Source organism: Adiantum capillus-veneris, chromosome 12 (assembly GCF_014529385.1).
Source record: "Adiantum capillus-veneris isolate H3 chromosome 12, ASM1452938v2, whole genome shotgun sequence".
In the NCBI taxonomy this organism is placed as follows: Eukaryota; Viridiplantae; Streptophyta; class Polypodiopsida; order Polypodiales; family Pteridaceae; genus Adiantum; species Adiantum capillus-veneris.
The window spans coordinates 33,060,534-33,080,943 of NC_140942.1; the positions used below are offsets into that span (position 1 = coordinate 33,060,534).

The 20,410-nt window shown below is 44.3% G+C and overlaps 1 protein-coding gene across 1 annotated transcript in view; it reads left to right on the forward strand.

Annotated features, from left to right (window-relative positions):
- Positions 1 to 765: 765 nt before the first annotated feature.
- Positions 766 to 20,410, forward strand: part of LOC147445550 (uncharacterized) — a 121,915-nt gene continuing 102,270 nt past the window's right edge. Inside the window, exons 1-3 of the mRNA XM_086525030.1 lie at positions 766 to 1,182; positions 18,505 to 18,622; positions 18,742 to 18,912. Of these exons, the coding sequence (XP_086381156.1) occupies positions 878 to 1,182; positions 18,505 to 18,622; positions 18,742 to 18,912 (594 nt within the window). The 5' untranslated portion in view covers positions 766 to 877. The remainder of the gene's footprint in view (positions 1,183 to 18,504; positions 18,623 to 18,741; positions 18,913 to 20,410) is intronic.

Consider the following 20,410-nt stretch of genomic DNA (forward strand, 5'->3'; position numbering starts at 1 on the left):
CAATGAAATCCCTACCTCTAAGCTATGGTCCCAAAGACATATATTCTACTGAAGGAGATACTTTCAAACCACTCTACATATCTAGAAAGTTAACTTTTCTTGAGAGTCCCAAGAGTTAGGATGCACCTCCTACTCTACATTAGCTCCACATCACTGTTCCACAAGCTAAAGTCCAATTAAAACCCTGTTGGTATCCAAAGTTATCCTTCTCTAAAAGTCAGTAGCAAAAAAAAGAAACAAGAGAGTGCTTGCTCGCTCAAAGAAATGTATAGAGGAACAAGATAAAGATATAAGTACTTTGTAATAAGTATACCCTTTAGAACTAGGCATCATATGATGCCTAAGATGGGCTATAAGACATAATACACATTAACTATGCTCTACATGGGAACCTCATCCAAGCTTCAATTTGGCTATGATGGTAATAGTCTGTAGATCTCATTGGCAAAACATTCATACCTTATATACATTAACTGTGTTTTACGTGGGAACCCCTTCCAAACTTATTTGCATTTGAGTAGCTACATTCATAACAGTCCATAGACCTCGTTGGTGGAGCATGCATGCCTAATCTATACTATCTATGATCCATATATACCCCCCCCCCCCCCCCCCCCCCCCCCTTCCCCCCTTTTCCGTTATATTGGCGGGTAAGGGAGAGGGCCACGTGGCACTCTCTCCTACATCCGATAAGTGTACACTGGCATCCGGAGGCAGCTAAGTACACGTTAACTGCTCTCTATGCGGGAACCTCATCCAAACTTCAAATTTTCATTTGAGTGGCTACACTGGTAATAATAGTCCGCGGCAGCATGCACGCCAAGAATACAGTCGCTTGTGTCTAAGGAGAGTTGAGCGGGAGCCAAACAGCGCGGCTATGGCGGGCGACTGTGGAGAAGCCGCTGCGTCTCCTTCAGAAGCTTTGCGCTTGAAGGTCATCAAACACGTGAATGGCCTTGTTGACCCCACAGCTGCTAAGCGCCTGGAAGCTCTCAAGGACTTAAAGACCACTCTTCTTGGACCTCATCAGAAATTAGGAGGCAGCATGGAAGCAGAAGAAAGCCATGGCAACCTGCACGCTCTTCAGCACTTCTTGGAAGAAATGCTTGCAAAGCCTCTTCTCAGGCGATTTGCAGATTCATCCGAAAAATGCCGCTTGCATTCCATCTCTTTACTCTCAGAGTAACACTCCTTCTCACTGGTTTTTCCTGCTCATGTATGCATATTGAACGTATTGTAGTGTTTGTTTCGATGTCCTTTTCAAGCTCGTGCACTGTTGTGGGAGCTACATCATGACCATGGTCTGTATCACATCTTCTTCACTAGGGTCTCACTATTGGCTGCAGAGAAGCAAGCAATGTCAAGGGCATCTATGGGGGAGCTCTAAAGTTTTGCTTTGTTACTTCCAGAGGCTTGTGATAAATGTACGTAATGTTTACTACTCTTAAAAACCATAGACCCACAATGTCCATGATATGGCAAGAGGCCTATCTAATTATTGCACTTGATAGCTTTCAATCAAGGGCTCTCGAGTTCTCAATAGTTCAAGAATAAAGAGAAGGAAGCTAATTGTACACAATGTGTCAACTATAAAATTATCTCTAGAGAATCAGGTTGTGCCTTGGCGTATGTGACAAGTCTAAGATGTGAATGTGCTTGATGATTGCTGTCCAAAATCAATGGATAAGGATACGGATCTTCAGTGTGAACTATTTGATTGTTGACTATTACCCATAATCAGGTGAGTATTAGGATATGTGCTACTGAATGCTTTGCCAGTCTTGGTTTTATGTCTCCTTTGTATGTGTAACCGAGGGCGATTACTCTCTTCTTATGAGGGAGGGACATGGTACACGTAACATGAGGGTACCACCTACCAACTGGAAAGAATAAATTGGAACAGACTTTTAGCACTTCAAAACAACTTGAGAGAGAGAGAGAGAGAGAGAGAGAGAGAGAGAGAGAGAGAGAGAGAGAGAGAGAGAGAGAGAGAGAGAATCCATGTAGTAAGTTGGTAGCAAATGCTTTTGGCGGTTTGTACTTAGAACATAAATTTTTGGGGCTTTGCTTTTGGGCATCCCTTGTAAGTTTATAACTGCCCAGAGGGCCACTTCTCAGAGAGCATTTGGACTCAGAGTCTCAGAGAGAGAGTTGGACCTCGGGAGTTGTACTTTGCAAAGTGAAATAATAAAGAAAATGTAAGGTGCAGCGGAATGAATGTTTGCACTTTGCTCAAGATGAGTGCTCCAAACTGTGCTCAAGGTTCCTTTTGTTCTTATAGAAGGTAGAGCCTTCCGTTCTTAATGAGTGCTCCAAACTGTGCTCAAGGTTCCTTTTGTTCTTATAGAAGGTAGAGCCTTCCGTTCTTAATGAGAGAATGCTATAATCACAAACAAAGTGAATGAACACTATGCGTGCAAGTGTATGAGAGAGAGAGAGAGAGAGAGAGAGAGAGAGAGAGAGAGAGAGAGAGAGAGAGAGAGAAGAGAGATACGACACCAGAGACGTTGCAAAACCCTCCTCCGAAGGCCCCTCTCTCGTCGGCGAGAGTGGTCTACTTATGATTGCACAATCTGGTACAAATGGAATGCACGAGACTGATGCAAGTCTAGGCTATGTCGACGATGACGACGGGGATGACAAGGTCGACCTAAGGGCTGAAATCTGCAATCTTTAATCTTTTATCTGCTGTCCAAAAACGATATGGGCCGAAATCTACGATCAAGCCAAAAACGCTGATTTGGGGATTGTTTTCTGTGGGTCTTTGTTGCTGAAAATCTGCAGGTTTAGGGCTGAAAATTGAGGATCTTCAAGGCTGAATATGCTACTTCTTTATGGGCAGAATCTGCTACTCTTCTATTGCTGAAAATCGTTGTATTGTTGCATATGCTGGGATCCAAAAACGCTAGGGAAAGCTTGTCCAAAAACGCTAGCTGTAGGAGAAAACTCTAGGGTTGTTGAACTTCCAAAACGCTAGGGAAGGTCTTCTGCTGGCGAGGGTGCTGATGCAAAACGCTAGGTACTGGGGGGGGGGGGGGGATATGGCGACGAGGGATCAAAACGCTAGAGATGTTTGCTTGTTGGAAACGCCAGTGATGAGGGATCTTTGCTTGGAGGGAACCACCAAGGCTTGGTCTTGCTGAGAAGTTGCCTGCTGAGCTTGGCTCCTGTTGCCTCTTCTGCCAAATAGTGCTAGCTCTAGTTTGCTTATATACAAACTTAGCAAAATTGCCCTACCTACTTTCCAACAAAAGTCACTTAAAAACAATGAGTGAAAAATGTCAAAAATAGGGAAAATAGGCTAAATGCACTGGAAAATTCCCCTGAAGGATTCTGATGGGAATGCTTATGACCATGTTGTGTGGAACCCGAGGATATGCATCTACTCTAAGTGACTGGGCATGCACGGTCTATGAATAGACTCACAAAAGTGCCAGATCACTTCTAAATCTAGACTGATTGGACTGACTGAACCCTTGTGGTGCTGTAGCTTGTCCACGGACACATAGGGTTGGATGTGTCACGTGACATCCCCTCCTTTTCAAAGTGAGGTACTGGTACCGAACTATATGGCGTCCAGGGAGATCGCCAATAGCATTCGAAATCCTGGAAGGGACTCTACGCCGGCCCACTCTGATGTGTGGGTCGTGCGGTACTTGAACTTCATAAAGGTCTGCAACGCTTGCTTCTTTGGGCTGCGCCGAAAGCGACACAAAGTCTTCTGTGGCTCCTTCGATGCTTCAACTTTGTCTAGAGTCCTGCTTCTTTCTTCTTCAAGAATCTCCATGGCTGAAAATTCCTGAAACCATTTCCAATACAAAACCATGAACATACCTATTCCATGAAAGTGAGGATGGAAAAAAGCTTGTCTTCCTCAAAGACTGTGCATGCAATGTCGATGAACAAAGAGACGGAGTGCCAAACCGTTCACCACACACACGCAAACAATGAGATCGAATCTTTCTCTTCTGATCTAAAGCAATCAACTGTGGCAATTCACAACTGAAATGCCCATGCTTGGTGCTCATACTTTCATGTGCTCTTTCTACAACTGTGTCGTGCCAAGGAAGAGACATGGAATGTGACGTCCTTGAATGCATACTTTTCAGCTTTTCATGAACAATCCGTATACATTCGTATTTATTCATGAGTGAAATGTGCTCAACGTACAATATGTCATGCCTAGGAAAAGGGATCAATAAAGACGCTGACTAAAATACAGGAAACGGTCACGAATGAAACACTCGAACAATGCGTGCGTATCAATCATGCGAACACATAATACTTCCTGTGAGGGTTCTTTGGACCTAGGCTCGAGAGCCAAGATCGATTCGTCTTGAAGGGGTTCGTGGGACCTAGGCTCGAGAGCCAAGATCGATCCTTCGTGAGTGATCAAATCTGCAACGAGATTAGCTTTGCTAGAAAAAGCATCAACTAACTCATCATCCTTGTGAACAATCACATCATCTTCATGCAAATCATCATGCTTGTGAGAAATCACATCTTGATCATGCAAATCATCATGGTGATCATTAACATTCAAATCATCATGTAAATCATTGTCAATCAAATCATCATGCAAATCATGTGTGTCATGCTTTGGAGAAGAAGAGACTGATAGAGTCTCCTTTTCCTGATTCTGTGCAAAGTGCGCCTGCACTTAAGAAAAGAGTCGCAACATCTCTTTCATGTGTCGAGGGCTCTGTTCGGCCGCCAAGCGCGCTTGCTCACGCTCACGCTCCAAGTCGTCCTTTCTTTCTGCTTTTCTTACTTTGGCTTCCAAGCGGGCTTGCTCGCTCTATGACTTCCATTCTTTCTTGGTACTTACGCTCTATGACTGCGATTCTTTCTTCGCTTTCTAACTTCCTGTCCATCATCCTCTTGTCGAAAGCCTCCATAGGAGTGAGTGCAATCCTTGTCGTAGATGGGAAAGGGGGAGGGTCGGAAAAACCACCTGGTGGGGAAAATTCTTCTTCGCCTCTCTCATGCTCATCACCTCCAAGCGAAGTATCCATTCTGCTTCGATTGATGACCATTCTGAAGTCGTGGGTTCTTGTGGTCTTGGGTTCTCAAGTTCACGAGGAACTTGGGTTCTTGTGGGTCTTTGTTCTGAGGTTCTTGAGGTTTTCTTTCGCTTTCAAACCGTGTTTGAGAAGGATCTTCTCTTCACCCGAATTCTACTCTTTTCCGCGGGCGCGCCCCTTGTCGGCCTTGCGCTCACACCAAGGTTGCTTTTTCCCACCTCACGTCAATTGGCCGGCTGTTAAGTGCACGGTCCGCTCTCAATGAGTGAAAAGAGACACAAGGGGAGGCTGGACAAGCCCTTCTTTCCTGGGATTCCTGTCACTCTTCAAGAACACGATTAGGAATTGACACGCCCAAGCGAACTTGGGTTCGTGCGACCTCAACAAGCAAAATTTTTTTTCTTGTGATTCTTGTGGTTCTTTCCTTGAGTGATTCAGAACACTACCAAAGCTCTGATACCAATGTTAGGTGCAACGGAATGAATGTTTGCGCTTTGCTCAAGATGAGTGCTCCGAACTGTACTCAAGGTTCGTTTTGTTCTTATGGCAGGTAGAGCCTTCCGATCTTAATGAGAGAATGCTATGATCACAAACAAAGTGAATGGACACTGTGCGTGCAAGTGTATGAGACTGAGAGAGAGAGAGAGAGAGAGAGAGAGAGAGAGAGAGAGAAGAGAGATACGACACCAGAGACGTTGTAAAACCCTCCTCCGAAGGCCCCACTCTCATCGGCGAGAGTGGTCTACTTATGATTGCACAATCTGGTACAAATGGAATGCATGAGACTCATGCAAGTCTAGGCTATGTCGACGATGATGACGGGGATGACGAGGTCGACCTAATGGCTGAAATCTGCAATCTTTTATCTGCTGTCCAAAAACAATATGGGTTGAAATCTACGATCAAGCCAAAAACGTTGATTTGGGGGCTGTGGGTCTTTGTTGCTGAAAATCTGCAGGTCTAGGGCTGAAAACTGAGGATCTTCAAGGCTAAAAACTGAGGTTCTTACCGGGCTGAATCTGCTACTTCTTTATGGGCTGAATTTGCTACTCTTCTATTGCTGAAAATCGCTGCATTGCTGCATATGCTGGGATCCAAAAACGCTAGGGAAAGCTTGTCCAAAAACGCTAGCTGTAGGAGAAAACGCTAGGGTTGTTGAACTTCCAAAACGCTAGGGAAGGTCTTCTGCTGGCGAGGGTGCTGATGCAAAATGCTAGGCACTGGGGGGGGGGGGGGGGAATGGCGATGAGGGATCAAAACGCTAGAGATGTCTGCTTGTTGGAAACACCAGTGATGGGGGATCTTTGCTTGGAGGGAACCACCAAGGCTTGGTCTTGCTGAGAAGTTGCTTGCTGAGCTTGGCTCCTGTTGCCTTTTCTGCCAAATAGTGCTAGCTCTAGTTTGCTGTAACAGACTTGGACACTCCAAGTCAAGAATCAACCGCGACAGCACCAAATAACCACTTCAAAACAATTCACAGATCACAATAGATTTGGGACCGGCGGAGTTCGGTGCCTAGAGATATTGGCCCCAAAGACTGGCGCCCCTTTCGGTATTTCTTTTTGTATTAATCAGATCAAAGTACAAGAGTGTGGCTAGGGTTTCGCTCTCAAACTCTGCATCCAGATGCTCTGAGAAATGAAGCCCTCTCCACATATTTAAAGGTACAAGGGATGCCCAAAAGCAGAGCCCCAAAAGCTTTTAAAATAAAAATTATAAGAGTTCAAAAGCTCTTCTCTCTCAAGTTCTCCTTTTTTTTTGTTAAAAAAAAGCATTCTCTTCAAAAGCGAAATTCGCGTCGCTCATCATTCATTTTTTTTAATTATTTTTTTTTCAACCTCCGCGATTTCCGGAAATTAGGGTTTTTGGCAGAAATTAGGGTTTGCAGGAATTTTAGGGTTTCTGTTGTCCGCCACGTCATCACTTTGTGACATACCCCCCTCTTGAAAGCATTGTAATCGACCGCGATTACGCCTGCAAAACCGACAAAAGCCATAAACCGTCTTAGCAGACATCGACTGTTAGTACCTACGTACTAGGAACACACATCTAGCACATGTACAAAATCGACAGTCACATCACAGGACATCACTAGACATCATAGGACATCACATGACATTCAACATTCATTCGGATCTTAGACCATGATTTGTCGGCAATGTAGCTAGCAATCACATCTAGGTCCAATCGGGACCTCATCGATGTCTGATTGACTAACCCCTATTGCAAACATGTCTTTTCGAGATCAATCAGACCAAAATGCTGCAGTCATTTCGTCTGTCAGTTCGTGCACTCACAAGAAGTCAAGAACAAATCAGTATCATTATCAGGAATTCCATTTCATAAAGTCATACAGCAGAATACTGTCAGCTCTCAGTATCCCTGAAGCTCAAAGAGACATCAGTGACTCTAGTATCTAAATCAAGGCATTTGTTGACAAAGGAGTGGAGTGACTCCCCTCTTGTGCATCCCACTGCACCAGATCTCCGGCCAAGCTGAATTTTGGGTTCCATTTGGAGTAGACTATGCTAAACCAAAAGCGTCGAGGTAAAGTTTCACAATCTGAGGAGTATCTGCTAGGTCCTCCTCCTCCATCCACTTCGCATCAAGTGCAGGATAATTCTTGAACTTAACCAAGAACTGCCTTCGGACTTTACCCTTATTCTTCGTATTCTTACCAAAATCTGTTCAGGAACAAGGATCTCCTCGTTTTCTTCCACTTCGGGTTGCTCATCAGGCTCCCCATCATCAGGCACATCACCTTTAAAAGGTTTCAAGAGACTCACATGAAATGCATTGTGAATCCTCCAAGTATCTGGCAGTTTCAGTCGGAAGGAGACTTCATTTATCTTTTCAGTAATCTGGAAAGGGCCGTAGTATCACATACTAAGCTTTGGAAAAAGCCTCTCCTTTCCCTTTTTCTTTCGTAGGCGGGCGTTCTCAAAACGTAAGAGCACCCAATCATCCTCCTTCAATTTCATGTCGCGACGATGGCGATCCGCTGCCTTTTTCTGTCGTTCTTGAGACTTCTGCAAAGTCTCACGAACCTTGGCAAAAGCCGTATCCAGATCTCGCGTATATTCATCCGCTTCAAAGATCTTATCTTTCGTGCTCAGGAAGGGTGGAACCTTCGCAGCACCTTCAACAATCTCAAATGGCGCCTTCCCCGTCGACGAGTGTATCGTGTGATTGTAGGCAAATTCCACCAAAGGTAAATATCTTTCCCATTGAGTCTTCTGATCTGAGATATAAGACTTCAATAAATCTAGAACCACTGAATTGGCAATCTCGGATTGCCCGTCAATCTGCGGGTGGAACGATGACGAGAACTGCAACCGCGTGCCAATGTTCTCCCAAATTGCCTTCCAAAACAAACTCGTAAATCTGGGGTCTCTGTCGGAGACAATTGTCTCAGGCATGCCATGTAATCTAAAAATCTGGGCCACAAACAGTCTCGCTAAGTGATCCGGCTTGACTGTTTTCTTCACTGGAATGAAATGCGCCTGTTTGCTAAATCTGTCAATAATAGTCCAGATACCATCGTGACCACTCTGTGTTCTCGGGAGATCAAAAATGAAATCCATCGCTATACTTTCTCAGGGGCGGGTGGGTATGGGTAAAGGCTGTAACAATTCCTGTGCTTTATGCCTGTCAAACTTGACCTTCTGGCATACCAAGCAACTGCGCACAAACCCTTCCACATCTTTCTTGAGTCTCGGCCAAAAGAAATATCTCTCTACCCCTTTCATGGTGGTAGCAATGCCGCGGTGACCCGTAAAAGGTGGACAGTGGCATTCAGTCATAACCTTCTCTCTCAACGGCTGTGTAACGCACAACATAGTCTTTTTCATCAAGTAGCCTTCCCGAAGGGAGTATCCAGCTACTGTCTCCCCATCCCGTAGCAAAATCTGTATCTGTGGCATACTGATCGACCTTATCCTCGAAGCTCCTATGATGTATCGCGGAAATAGCCAGAACCAACGGTTTCCGAGACAAAGCATCTGCCACCACATTCTTCTGTCCTTGCAAATGGACAATCTGGAAGTGGAACTGTGACAAGATGTTCGCCCACCGCATCTGCTTTTCCGAAAGCTGCTTCTGTGACAAGAAGTAGCGCAAACTTTGATGGTCTGTAAAGACAGTAAAATCCGCTCCGAGTAGGTAATGCCGCCACTGAGTAAGAGCATGGATAACCGCCAAAAGCTCTTTCTCATAGATCTGTGCTGTCATCTCCGGCCTAGAGAACAAACGGCTCTCGTAAGCTATGACATGGCCTTCTTGCATCAAGACCGCACCCAGACTACGACCACAAGCATCACAATATACTTCAAATGACTTCTGCAAGTCCGGCAAAGTCAAAATAGGTCCCATAGTCAATTTCTCTTTCAATGTCTGAAAGGCAGTCACCTCTGTGGGTCCCCACGAAAAAGGTACTCCTTTCTGTGTCAAGATATGCAAAGGGGAAGCAACCTCTGCAAACTTTTGTATGAACCGCCTGTAGTACGAACATAGTCCCAAGAAGCTTCTAACTTCATGGACATTCTTCAAGTCGGGCCAATCACGGATAGTCTCTATCTTGGCCGGATCCATTTGCACTCCTGTTGCTGACACAATGTGTCCCAAAAAGTGTATCTCTGGTAGGAAAAATTCACTTTTCTTTGCATTAATCACTAACTTGTGATCTCGTAATGCTTGAAAGACCTGAAGCAGATGATCTCTGTGTTCTGCCTCATTCTTGGAGAAAACAATGATGTCGTCAAAGAAAGTGCCAACAAATAGCCTATACTCTCGAAAAATCCTATCCATCATCCGGTTAAATGTCGCAGGAGCATTGGTTAAGCCAAAAGGCATCACCAAAAACTCAAATAACCCAAAAGTCGTTCGAAAAGCTGTCTTGTAGACGTCTCCCGGCGCTATTCTGATCTGATGATATCCACTCTTCAAGTCAATCCTGCTAAAGCACGAGGATCCTGTAACCTGTCGAGTATATCATCGATCCTAGGAATCGGAAATCTGTTCTTGATGGTGATTTTGTTGAGAGCTCTATAATCGATGCACATTCTCCAAGATCCGTCTTTCTTCAAAACCAACAACACTGGAGAGCAATACGGTGAAGTACTAGGCTGGACAAGACCCTTTTCCAAGAGGTCTTTCACTTGGTTCATAATCTCTTCATTCTGTGCTTGGCTCACACGGTAGGGTGGCCGGTTCGGTGGTGTACTACCAGGTATCAGATCAATGGTATGATCTTCAGGACGAGCAGGTGGTAACTCTCCTGGAAGGCCTTCTGAGAAGCAATCGGCGTGAGAGTGTAGAAAATCTTGGCGTTCTTTATCAAGTTTAGACATATTTGTCCTATCATCATCACTCAACTCTTTCATAAAGATCGAGTAAACAAACAGACTGGATTTCATTAATTTTAAAATGGCCAAAGTCGATACAATAGGGACAGACTCGCCCTTCAGTTTAATATCAAGTACAATTGTTCTGCCCTTTTCTGTAGTCAAAGTCGCTTTTCTCGCCCGATAGTTGACCACGGCGTTGTTCTTGTGGTACCAGGGAATCCCTAAGAGAACATCACAACCCTCCAAAGGCATTATGAAGAAGTCCTCATGCCCCAAATACCCCTGACAATGCAACCAAAGTTTGCCAATGACAGGTGTAATGGCTACGTCCCTGCTGAGTGCCGCTAGAACTGCCTCTGCAAGTGGTCCCATCCGATCGGGAGTAATCTCGAGCCACGCCGCCAATTCCGGTGAAATGAAGTTGGCCTTGGCTCCTCCATCAAAGAAAATCAGGGCCTCTTGATCTTTCACTTTGCCCCAAGCTCGGCAAAGTTCTGTACTCTCATCCATGGTGTCGGGATTAGTACCCACACAATCTGGAACCAGTCCTGTTTTCATCTTGCCTTTTCGTACACGGTCCTCAGCTGCTCTCGAAGTCTCAGGCCTTTCGTCGTCCTTGTCATTCTGTTCTTTTTGTGCCTTTTTAGGGCACCTCGCGGAGATATGTCCAGTTTCCCCGCATCCAAAGCACTTCCCCTCCCTGATGTAGCGAGTCCGCTCCTGAGGAGTAAGTCTGGGTCGTGCATCCTTTTCTCTGGGTTGCTCTTTCTTTTTCTACTTTCATTCCTAGAAGTCTGTCCGGTTCGTTGTGTCGTGACCTCATCTGTGGGTTAGGTCAGACTGCCAGAGTGAATTGCAAAGCCCCGCTTCGCATGACTCATCAACTCCTGAATAGAAGCCGACTTCTGTTCCAAGCAGTGGTCTCAGATCTCTGAAGGTAGACCCAATGTAAACCGCTCAATCCGTTCTCTGAACGAGATCTTCTTGAATGAAGAGGCAGGTAGAAAAGAGTTCCAGCATCTTTCACAGTAAGAATTCACTGTATCGCTCTTGGTCATCCGGAGATGGTTCCAAGCAGCTCGTATATCTCGCTCAAACTCTTGAGTCAACCAAGAAGAAATAAAAAGCCTCTTGAATTTCAGCCATGTAACTGACACAGTCTTGCTTAATAGAAGCGTGGACCACCAAGTGCGAGCATTCCCCTTAAAATAAGAGGCAGCTCTCCGAATCTTGGAGTGCTCTGAATAGCGTCCTCCCGCGAAAGCGATGTCAAACTGCTGTATAAAAGACAAAGCCTTCGAAGCATTTGAGTATCCTGAGAAAGTATCAAACTTGATCGAGTGGCCACCTTCTTTAAACTATCGGACTTTCTTGCTTTTATCTTCGAGAAAGTCATACTGGTTGGCTTTGTAAAAATTCTTCTTGTTCGCATAAAAGTTCTCGTTGTCAGAGTCTAAACTGTCCGTAGACGAGTCCTCTGTAGAAGTGTCACTCACTGGGCGAGACTTAGACTTCCTTGCCATTTTCTTGCCCTTTCCGAAGCGTTGTTTCTTGCTTCGCTTTTTGCTTTTCCTGTCTTCTTTGCTCGAGTCTAAAGAGCTAGAAGAATTGTCAGAAGAAGAAGAAGAAGAAAAAGAACTGGGTAGGCCTTCAAACTTGACGCGCTTCTTCAGTTTCTTTGCCTTGTCGAATGTCGACCGACGACCCAAATATCCCGGGAAGTCAGTGCCTTTCTTCTGCTTTTTGCCATGCTTTTTGTCCTTCTTTTGCACGTCGAAAAGCTGAGCAATCCGTGCATCAACCACGTTCTCCAGTTCCTTCTCCGTATATTTCTTGGAGGCAGAAGATTTCTTGAGAGCGGGTTTCGGGAGTGGTTGTGGTTCTCTGCCACTCTGTCTGTACCTCTTCCAAAGAGGTCTGGTTCATATATTTTGCCATCTTCGGGTCCTTGGCAAAATTGAGCATCATCTTTGTTGCATCATCAATCAATTTTCGACGCTCCATCTCTCGCTGCTCCACTGGAGTAGGCCTAGGCGGGCCATACTCCGTTCCGGAATCTTCGTTGTGATCCCTGCCCGCATCTCCAGATGTAGAGGGAGTCGATTGATCATTGCCTGAAGCCATAGGTGCCGCAGAAAAAAATTCGGGGATCGGATTTCCCGTAGAAGAGAAATTGGCCGTGCTCTGATACCACTGTAACAGACTTGGACACTCCAAGTCAAGAATCAACCGCGACAGCACCAAATAACCACTTCAAAATAATTCACAGATCACAATAGATTTGCACTGGCCCGGTGGAGTTCCGTGCCTAGAGATATTGGCCCCAAAGACTGGCGCCCCTTTCGGTATTTCTTTTTATATTAATCAGATCAAAGTACAAGAGTGTGGCTAGGGTTTCACTCTCAAACTCTGCATCCAGATGCTCTGAGAAGTGAAGCCCTCTCCACATATTTAAAGGTACAAGGGATGCCCAAAAGCAGAGCCCCAAAAGCTTTTAAAATAAAAAGCATAAGAGTTCAAAAGCTCTTCTCTCTCAAGTTCTCCTTTTTTTTTGTTAAAAAAAAGCATTCTCTTCAAAAGCGAAATTCGCGTCGCTCATCATTAAATATAAATAAATAAATAAATAAATAAATAAATAAATAAATAAATAAATATATTTATTTCAACCTCCGCGATTTCCGGAAATTAGGGTTTTTGGCAGAAATTAGGGTTTGCAAGAATTTTAGGGTTTCTGCTGTCCGCCACGTCATCACTTTGTGACATTTGCTTATATACAAACTTAGCAAAATTGCCCTACCTACTTTCCAACAAAAGTCACTTAAAAATAATAAGTGAAAAATGTCAAAAATAGGGAAAATAGGCTAAATGCACTGGAAAATTCCCTTGAAGGATTCTGATGGGAATGCTTATGACCATGCTGTGTGCAACCCAAGGATATGTATCTACTCTAAGTGATTGGGCATGCACGGTCTACGAATAAACTCACAAAAGTGCCAGATCACTTCTAGACTGGCTGGACTGACTGAACCCTTGTCGTGTTGTAGCTTGTCCACGGACACATAGGGTTGGATGTGTCACGTGACATAAAGAAAATCGAAAGGGACGCCAGTCTTTAGGCCCATTGCGCCTTGGTTCAAAACTCTGCCATGCTGTGTCAACCCATGTAGTAAGTTGGTAGCAAATGCTTTTGGCGGTTTGTGCTTAGAAGTTAGAACATAAGTTTTTGGGGCTTTGCTTTTGGGCATCCCTTGTAAGTTTATAACTGCCCAGAGGGCCACTTCTCAGAGAGCATTTGGACTCAGAGTCTCAGAGAGAGTTGGACCTCGGGAGTTGTACTTTGCAAAGTGAAACAATAAAGAAATATCGAAAGGGGCGCCAGTCTTTAGGCCGAGTGCGCCTTGGTTCAAAACTCTGCCATGCTGTGTCAACTTTGCTTTTCTCTCTCTCTCTCTCTCTCTCTCTCTCTCTCTCTCTCTCTCTCTCTCTCTCTCTCTCTTAAAGTTCAATAATTTTGTAGTTTCTGTTTGTGTGTTCCTAATGATTTCTCGCTTGGAGTGTCCAAGCCGGTAACAGTGGTATCGGAGTCAGAACGATTCTTCTTCTACGGAGGATCCAGTCGCTTCTGCAACACACATGGGTTCTTGCGGAGAATTTCGACAGAGACAACACCTCTTTGACTGTGGGTCACAGGGGAGATGAAGAAAATATAAAACTCAGCGGGGGAATTGAAGAAATCAGTGGAGATTTTGGCAAATTTTTGACGGAAAATCTCTATAGAGATGAATGATTTGAACTTAGTGCATCTCGACATCTGTTAGAGATCAGCAAGATTTGAATGTGATGGCTGAATCTGCAAACACTGGCTGATGTAACCGTGCAACGAGGATTTGCTGCGGGAAGGTGAGATCTGGAGGCTGCGGTGCGGAGTCGGACTGCTGAAAACTGAAAACACTGATGCTATGGGCTGAATTGTTGCTGGGAATTTGCAAAACGCTAGGTATCTGCAACTTGCAAAAACTCTAGGGCTGATCTGTTGCAAAAACACTAGGCTGGTTCTGTGATATGCTAATGCCAGGGCTGATCTGCAATCTGCAAAACGCTGGGCTTGTTCTGCAGTTGATGAAAAATGCTATGCTTCTTGATGGCTGAAAACGCTAGGTTGTCATGCCCGGGGGTCTTGCTGAGAAGGTGCTCTGTCAGAAACTTGGTCTCTGCTGCCTCTTCTTCCAGAAAGTGCTAGTGCTAGTTTCCTTATATATTATCTTACGAGAATTGCCCTACCCAATTTTCCAACAAAGTCACTTAATAATAATAAGTGAAAAATGGCTAAAATAGGGAAAATAGGTGTCACAAAGTGATGACGTGGCTACCAAGAGCAGAAACCCTAATTTCTACCAGAAACCCTAAAACCTGCAAACCCTAATTTGCAGAAACCCTAATTTCTGGAAACCCTAACCCTAACTGCTGGCTGAAACCCTAAATCAGGCGGCAAAAATGCCATGTGACAGCAGTACGGACTTTCGGATTTTACGGCGCTGAACGCAAATTGGACCTGAGAGAGAGAGAGAGAGAAAATTCCCTTGCTTTATTTTATTAGAACTCTCCTGTGAGAGAGAGAGAGAGAGAAATGAAATGAAATGAAATGTTATATTAACGTCTTCAAAAGGCCAAAATGACCTATGAGACCAATCAGTTACAAAATAGTGAATCTAATACCATGTCTGGGTACAAAAGAACTAGAAGTGGAACAAAATACTACTACTACTACTACAATCTAAAACTACGTGGGTGTAGCAGCTGATACAATAGGTACCCGGTAAACTGGATGTAACAGTGTGAGAAACAAAGATGGAAGAAATGGTGAGGATCCATCCTCATCTGCTTTTGGGAGAGAGAGAGAGAGAGAGAGAGAGAGAGAGAGAGAGAGAGAGAGAGAGAGAGAGAGAGAGAGAGAGAGAGAGAGAGAGAGAGAATTTTGCTTTTGGGAACTGAAGCTTTTGGGGCTCTGCTTTTGGGCATCCTTTGTAAACTTTAAATAAGTGGTTTAGGGCTCACTCTGTAGAGCATCTAGACGCAGAGTCTGAGAGTGAAACCCTAACCGCTCTCTTGTACTTTGATCATTGATTAATACATAAAGAAATACCGAAAGGGGCGCCAGTCTTTGGGGCCAATCTCTCTAGGCACGGAACTCCGCCGGGCCAGTGCAAATCTATTGTGATCTATGAATTGTTTTGAAGTGGTTATTTGGTTCTGTTGTGATTGATTCTTGACTTGGAGTGTCCAAGTCTGTTACAGTGGTATCAGAGCACGACCGATTTCTCTTCTACGGGAAATCTGATCCCCAAATTTTTTTCCGCGGCACCTATGGCTTCACGCAAGGATCAGTCGACTCCCTCTGCATCTGGAGATGCGGGCAGAGATCACAACAAAGATTCCGGCAGAGAGCATGGCCCGCCTCGGCCTACTCAGGCGGAGCAAAGAGAGATGAAGCGTCGTCAATTGATCGGCGATGCAACAAAGATGATGCTCAGTTTTGCGAAGGATCCGAAATTGGCAAAATATATGAGCGAGACTTCTTTTTAGGAAGTGCATGCGCAGTGGCAAAAAACCACTACACCACCCCCGAAACCCGCTCTCAAGAAACCTTCTGATCACAAACAATATTCAGAGAAGGAATTAGAAGAGGTGGTTGATGCACAGATTGCTTAGCTTTTTGATGCGCAATAGAAAGCCAAAAAGCACGGCAAAAAGCAGAACAAAGGTATTGACTTCTCGGGGTATTTGGGTCGTCAGTCGACATTTGACAAAGCAAAGAAACAAAAGAAGCGTGTTCACTTTGAAGGAGTACCCAATTCTTCTTCTTCTTCTTCTTCTGACAGTTCTTCTAGCTCTTCAGATTTGAGCGAAGAAGACAGAAAAGGCAAAAAACGAAGCAAGAAACAATGCTTCGGAAAGGGCAAGAAAAAGGCAAAGAAGCCTAAATCTCGCCCAATGAGTGACAATTCTACAGAGGACTCCTCTACAGACAGTTCAGACTCCAATGACGAAAACTTTTATGCGAACAAGAAGAATTTTTATAAAGCCAACCAATATGACTTTCTGGAAGATAAAAGCAAGAAAGTCCGAGAGTTTAAGGAAGGTGGACAGTCGATCAAATTGGACACTTTTTCAAGATACTCAGATGCTTCGAAGGCTTTGTCTTTTATACAGCAGTTTGACATCGCTTTTTCGGGAGGACGCTACTTAGAGCACTCCAAGATTCGGAGATCTGCCTCTTACTTTAAGGGAAATGCTCGAACTTGGTGGTCCACGCTTCTTTTAAACGAGACTGTGCCAGTTAAATGGCTGAAATTTAAGAAGCTTTTTATTTCTTCTTGGTTGACGCAAGAGTATGAACGCGATATACGAGTTGCTTGGAAGCATCTTCGGATGACCAAGAGAGATACAATAAATGCTTACTGTGAGAGATTCTGGAGCTCTTTTTACCTGCCTCTTCATTCAAGAAGATCTCGTTCAGAGAACAGATTGAGCGGTTCACCTTGGGTCTACCTACAAAGATCCGAGATCACTGGTTGGAGCAGAAGTCAGCTTCTATTCAGGAGTTGATGAGTCATGCAAAGCGGAGCTTTGCCATTCGCTCTGGCAGTCTGACCTACCCCACGGATGAGGCCATGACACAACGAGCCGAACAGACTTCTGGGAATGAAAGTAGAAAGAGAAAGAGCAACCCAGAGAAGAAGGATGCACGACCCAAGCTTACTCCTCAGGAGCGAGCTTGCTTCATCAAGGAGGGGAAGTGCTTTGATGCGGGGAACATTGACATACGGTTTCTCGCTTGGAGCGTCCAAGCTTGTAACATGGCACATTGTATGGATAGAGCAGGTGTGTCAGCTGGACACACAAGTGATGCCATGGTAGTATGTACAGATGCTGATGTAGTATGTTTCACACAGAGGCTTGTCTGACAAGCCTCATGGGCTACAGGAACACAAGTTGCTTTTTATGTACAAGCTGTTTATAGCGATTTCTTTTGGGGTCACCAAAGGAAACCAAGAGCTACAAGTATATGAGGAACGTGCCTGTTGTATTCAGATTCAGTGAAGGTGCATAGATTGATTGTATACACTCTTTCTCGTGATCAAGTAAACAAATAGCTCTAGGGGTGCTGTGTATGGGCCGGTGCTTTTGAGAGGGAGATTTCACCCATTTAGTGTAGTGTACAAGTTTAGTCTCTATAGTTTCTAACTCCATATAGTTTCTTGTTTGATTTGAAATATGTTTTGTTTATTACGGCTTGTGTTCCAGTAGCAATCGGTTTTACGTGGCATGCGAGGATTCTGGCTTGAACTTAGAGTTTGGCATGAGCCACCTTTCTATAAGAGAGAGATTGTATCTGTGACTGGCTAATGGACACAATGATTGGTTGCGCCTTTGACCTAGGCGCAAAACCTTAACCCTTAACCTGGCACAAACTGCCCTCTAAAATCAAACAATCACCCTGCAATTTGAGGGTGTAAGGCAAGGACCAAAACACATCTAAGAACGAAAGTAACATACACCCATCAACACATACTTGCTGAATATTCAGAAAAAATCATGCAGTCATGCAATCATGTGCTATGGTGGCTGTATGAACCATTGAATCAAGCTAGCTAACTACCTACACCTCGGTGCGTCTGAAAATTCTCTTACTGGCTAAAATCATTTCCAATAGTACTGGAAAATATGTCAAATTATACGTACATGTCCAATCACAATGCATGTAAGTTATAACGTGACATTCGATCTCAATATAGGGCAGAGTCCCAACTCATGTCTCTTTGGAGGTAATCCGAAGTCCGTGGGCAGCGATCATAGTGAATGTGCACATAATAATATGATGCATCTGCAATACCATGTCAAAAATCCATTTACAAAGTTTATGCAAGCCCAAAAGCATCTATATGGAACTATATCCCGTCACAGTCTGTCAAATCTTCTGGATTCATCCACTAAACATCCACAGTTCGATATTTCTTGAACTCCACTAGAGTCTTCTTGTAGTTTTCTCGCTGTTTTCAAGTTTGTTCTTTTTTCTTGAACATTTTTCTTTATGCCATTGTTATTATATGATCCTGTTTTGTGTTGGGTCACAGGTTTTTGATGCTCAATCCCCAATCTATTGCTGTTTTGCTTCCTTACATAGTTTCAGTGATATCTGAGCGATTCCCATTGCAAGCTGTACCCTCAAAATCTTCATTTTCATCTTCAGAGGTAGGCTTAAAGTAAACCTTCATACACATAGCTGAGAAAACTAAGTTCTACTCTGAAGTATGAAGGTCAGCAAATGGGCTCTTCGTTGAACTTCAGTGATATCTGCAATCGATAATCAGGCTGAATATAAAGGGATTTTGATGGAACCAAGTGAGGAAGTACGACTTCTACTCATACAGCTTGTGCATTCGTTGATAAAAGAAGTGCAGAGTTTGATTGGCCCCTTCGGCTCGGATATTGCATCTATATTGATGTGTGCAGCAGCTGATAAAGATCCAGTTGTGCTTGTGGTATATATTCAAAACTTTCTGGTTCCTCTCGTATTTCCATATGCATGATGCTAGTTCAAAAGTGCAGTACTCTCTGGCAATGTTTTTCATTTTTTTCTTCTTGCGTGCAGTCTTGGAGGATGGAAGCCATCACACGAAGAATCTTTTGCCAAAACCATTGTGCCTCTGGGAAATCTCATAAGCAACGGTGTTGTGATTTTAGTGTTCCACTTGATGCCCACACCCAAGGCAAAGCGAGGAGCAGCCACTATAGGATAGCCGAATCCCCACCACTACCCCTTTGTGTGCAAGTAGCCACACTCGAAACCAATAATTCTGGGAGCCTGCCATAGTGGTGAACAAAAATTAGATAGAAAATCCTCGGTAATGTCGTTGCTAATGCTCCACAGTCCCTTGTATGCCCTCCCATGTGGACATCAATATGTATGACGGCCAAGTCGTGCAGTTTGCTGAAAGAAACGAACCCCAGGATGGCCTGGGGAGGTGGGTGGGCCGAAAGGGGGGGGGGGGGACAGAGGGGTCCTGACTCCCACATCCATTCCGTAGGTCCGATTGTAGTTTTGCTAGAGGCCATGCCTGAAAGCCTGCTACTTCCAGCTTCCTCAGACTAATTCTCAAGATTTGTGTCTAGAATCCATAGACACTCTGCCTCTGCAATATCTCATATAATTTGGAAAGTTCACTCTTAGATCAATGCAGATCATGCACATAGGACCCCTCCTGAATTTCAAAGAAGAAGCACTCTCCCTCGTCTGTACATGCTCTAATTGTAATCAACACCTCCAACTTGGAAAAATCCCCCACCCATGTTGAGGGCTTAAGCTAAATAGAATGTGCTAATCTGCTTGGATTACTGGCTGAATGTCGTGCTGCATAACCAGATCTCCCCTCATGAGGCCCAATCTGTTCCTTTATACACCCTTTGATAGGCCACAAAACCTGCTCCTCTCTCCAAAGCACTGGGTGAGGCCAGCAGCCATGGCACCTCAAGCTACATGTGAACTGTTGCAAAGCAAAATGTCCATGCTCCATGCGTAACAAGAGGTTTTAAAGCATGGCTTCCGTACCCTTTCCTCCACACAAAAGGATCGTCTTTGAGTCAGCCCAGGTCAAAGCAACTGCGAGGCTGTAACCGACTGACACCACATGCCTTGTGGAAAATCAATAATATAGAATTAAACATAACCGAAACCCAACTGGAAGTAACTGTACACTTGGATATTGTAGATGACATGGAAGAAGCAGTGTTCCCCTTCACTAAGTGTTGGCCCACAAATAGGCACCCTTGGTGGCATTTCTTTATTTTATTAGACAACAATTGGTACAGGGTTAGACCACTCACCACAATTTGAGGTAGAACTGGTGTTAAGACCACATACTTATAGCTCCCAAAGCCAAAAAGCAGTTTAAAAGCTTCTGTTATTTACAACTTAGGCTTCAAAAGCATCTGATATTTATATGTTAACCTAAACAGCAAGTGGCTTATATAATCCATACT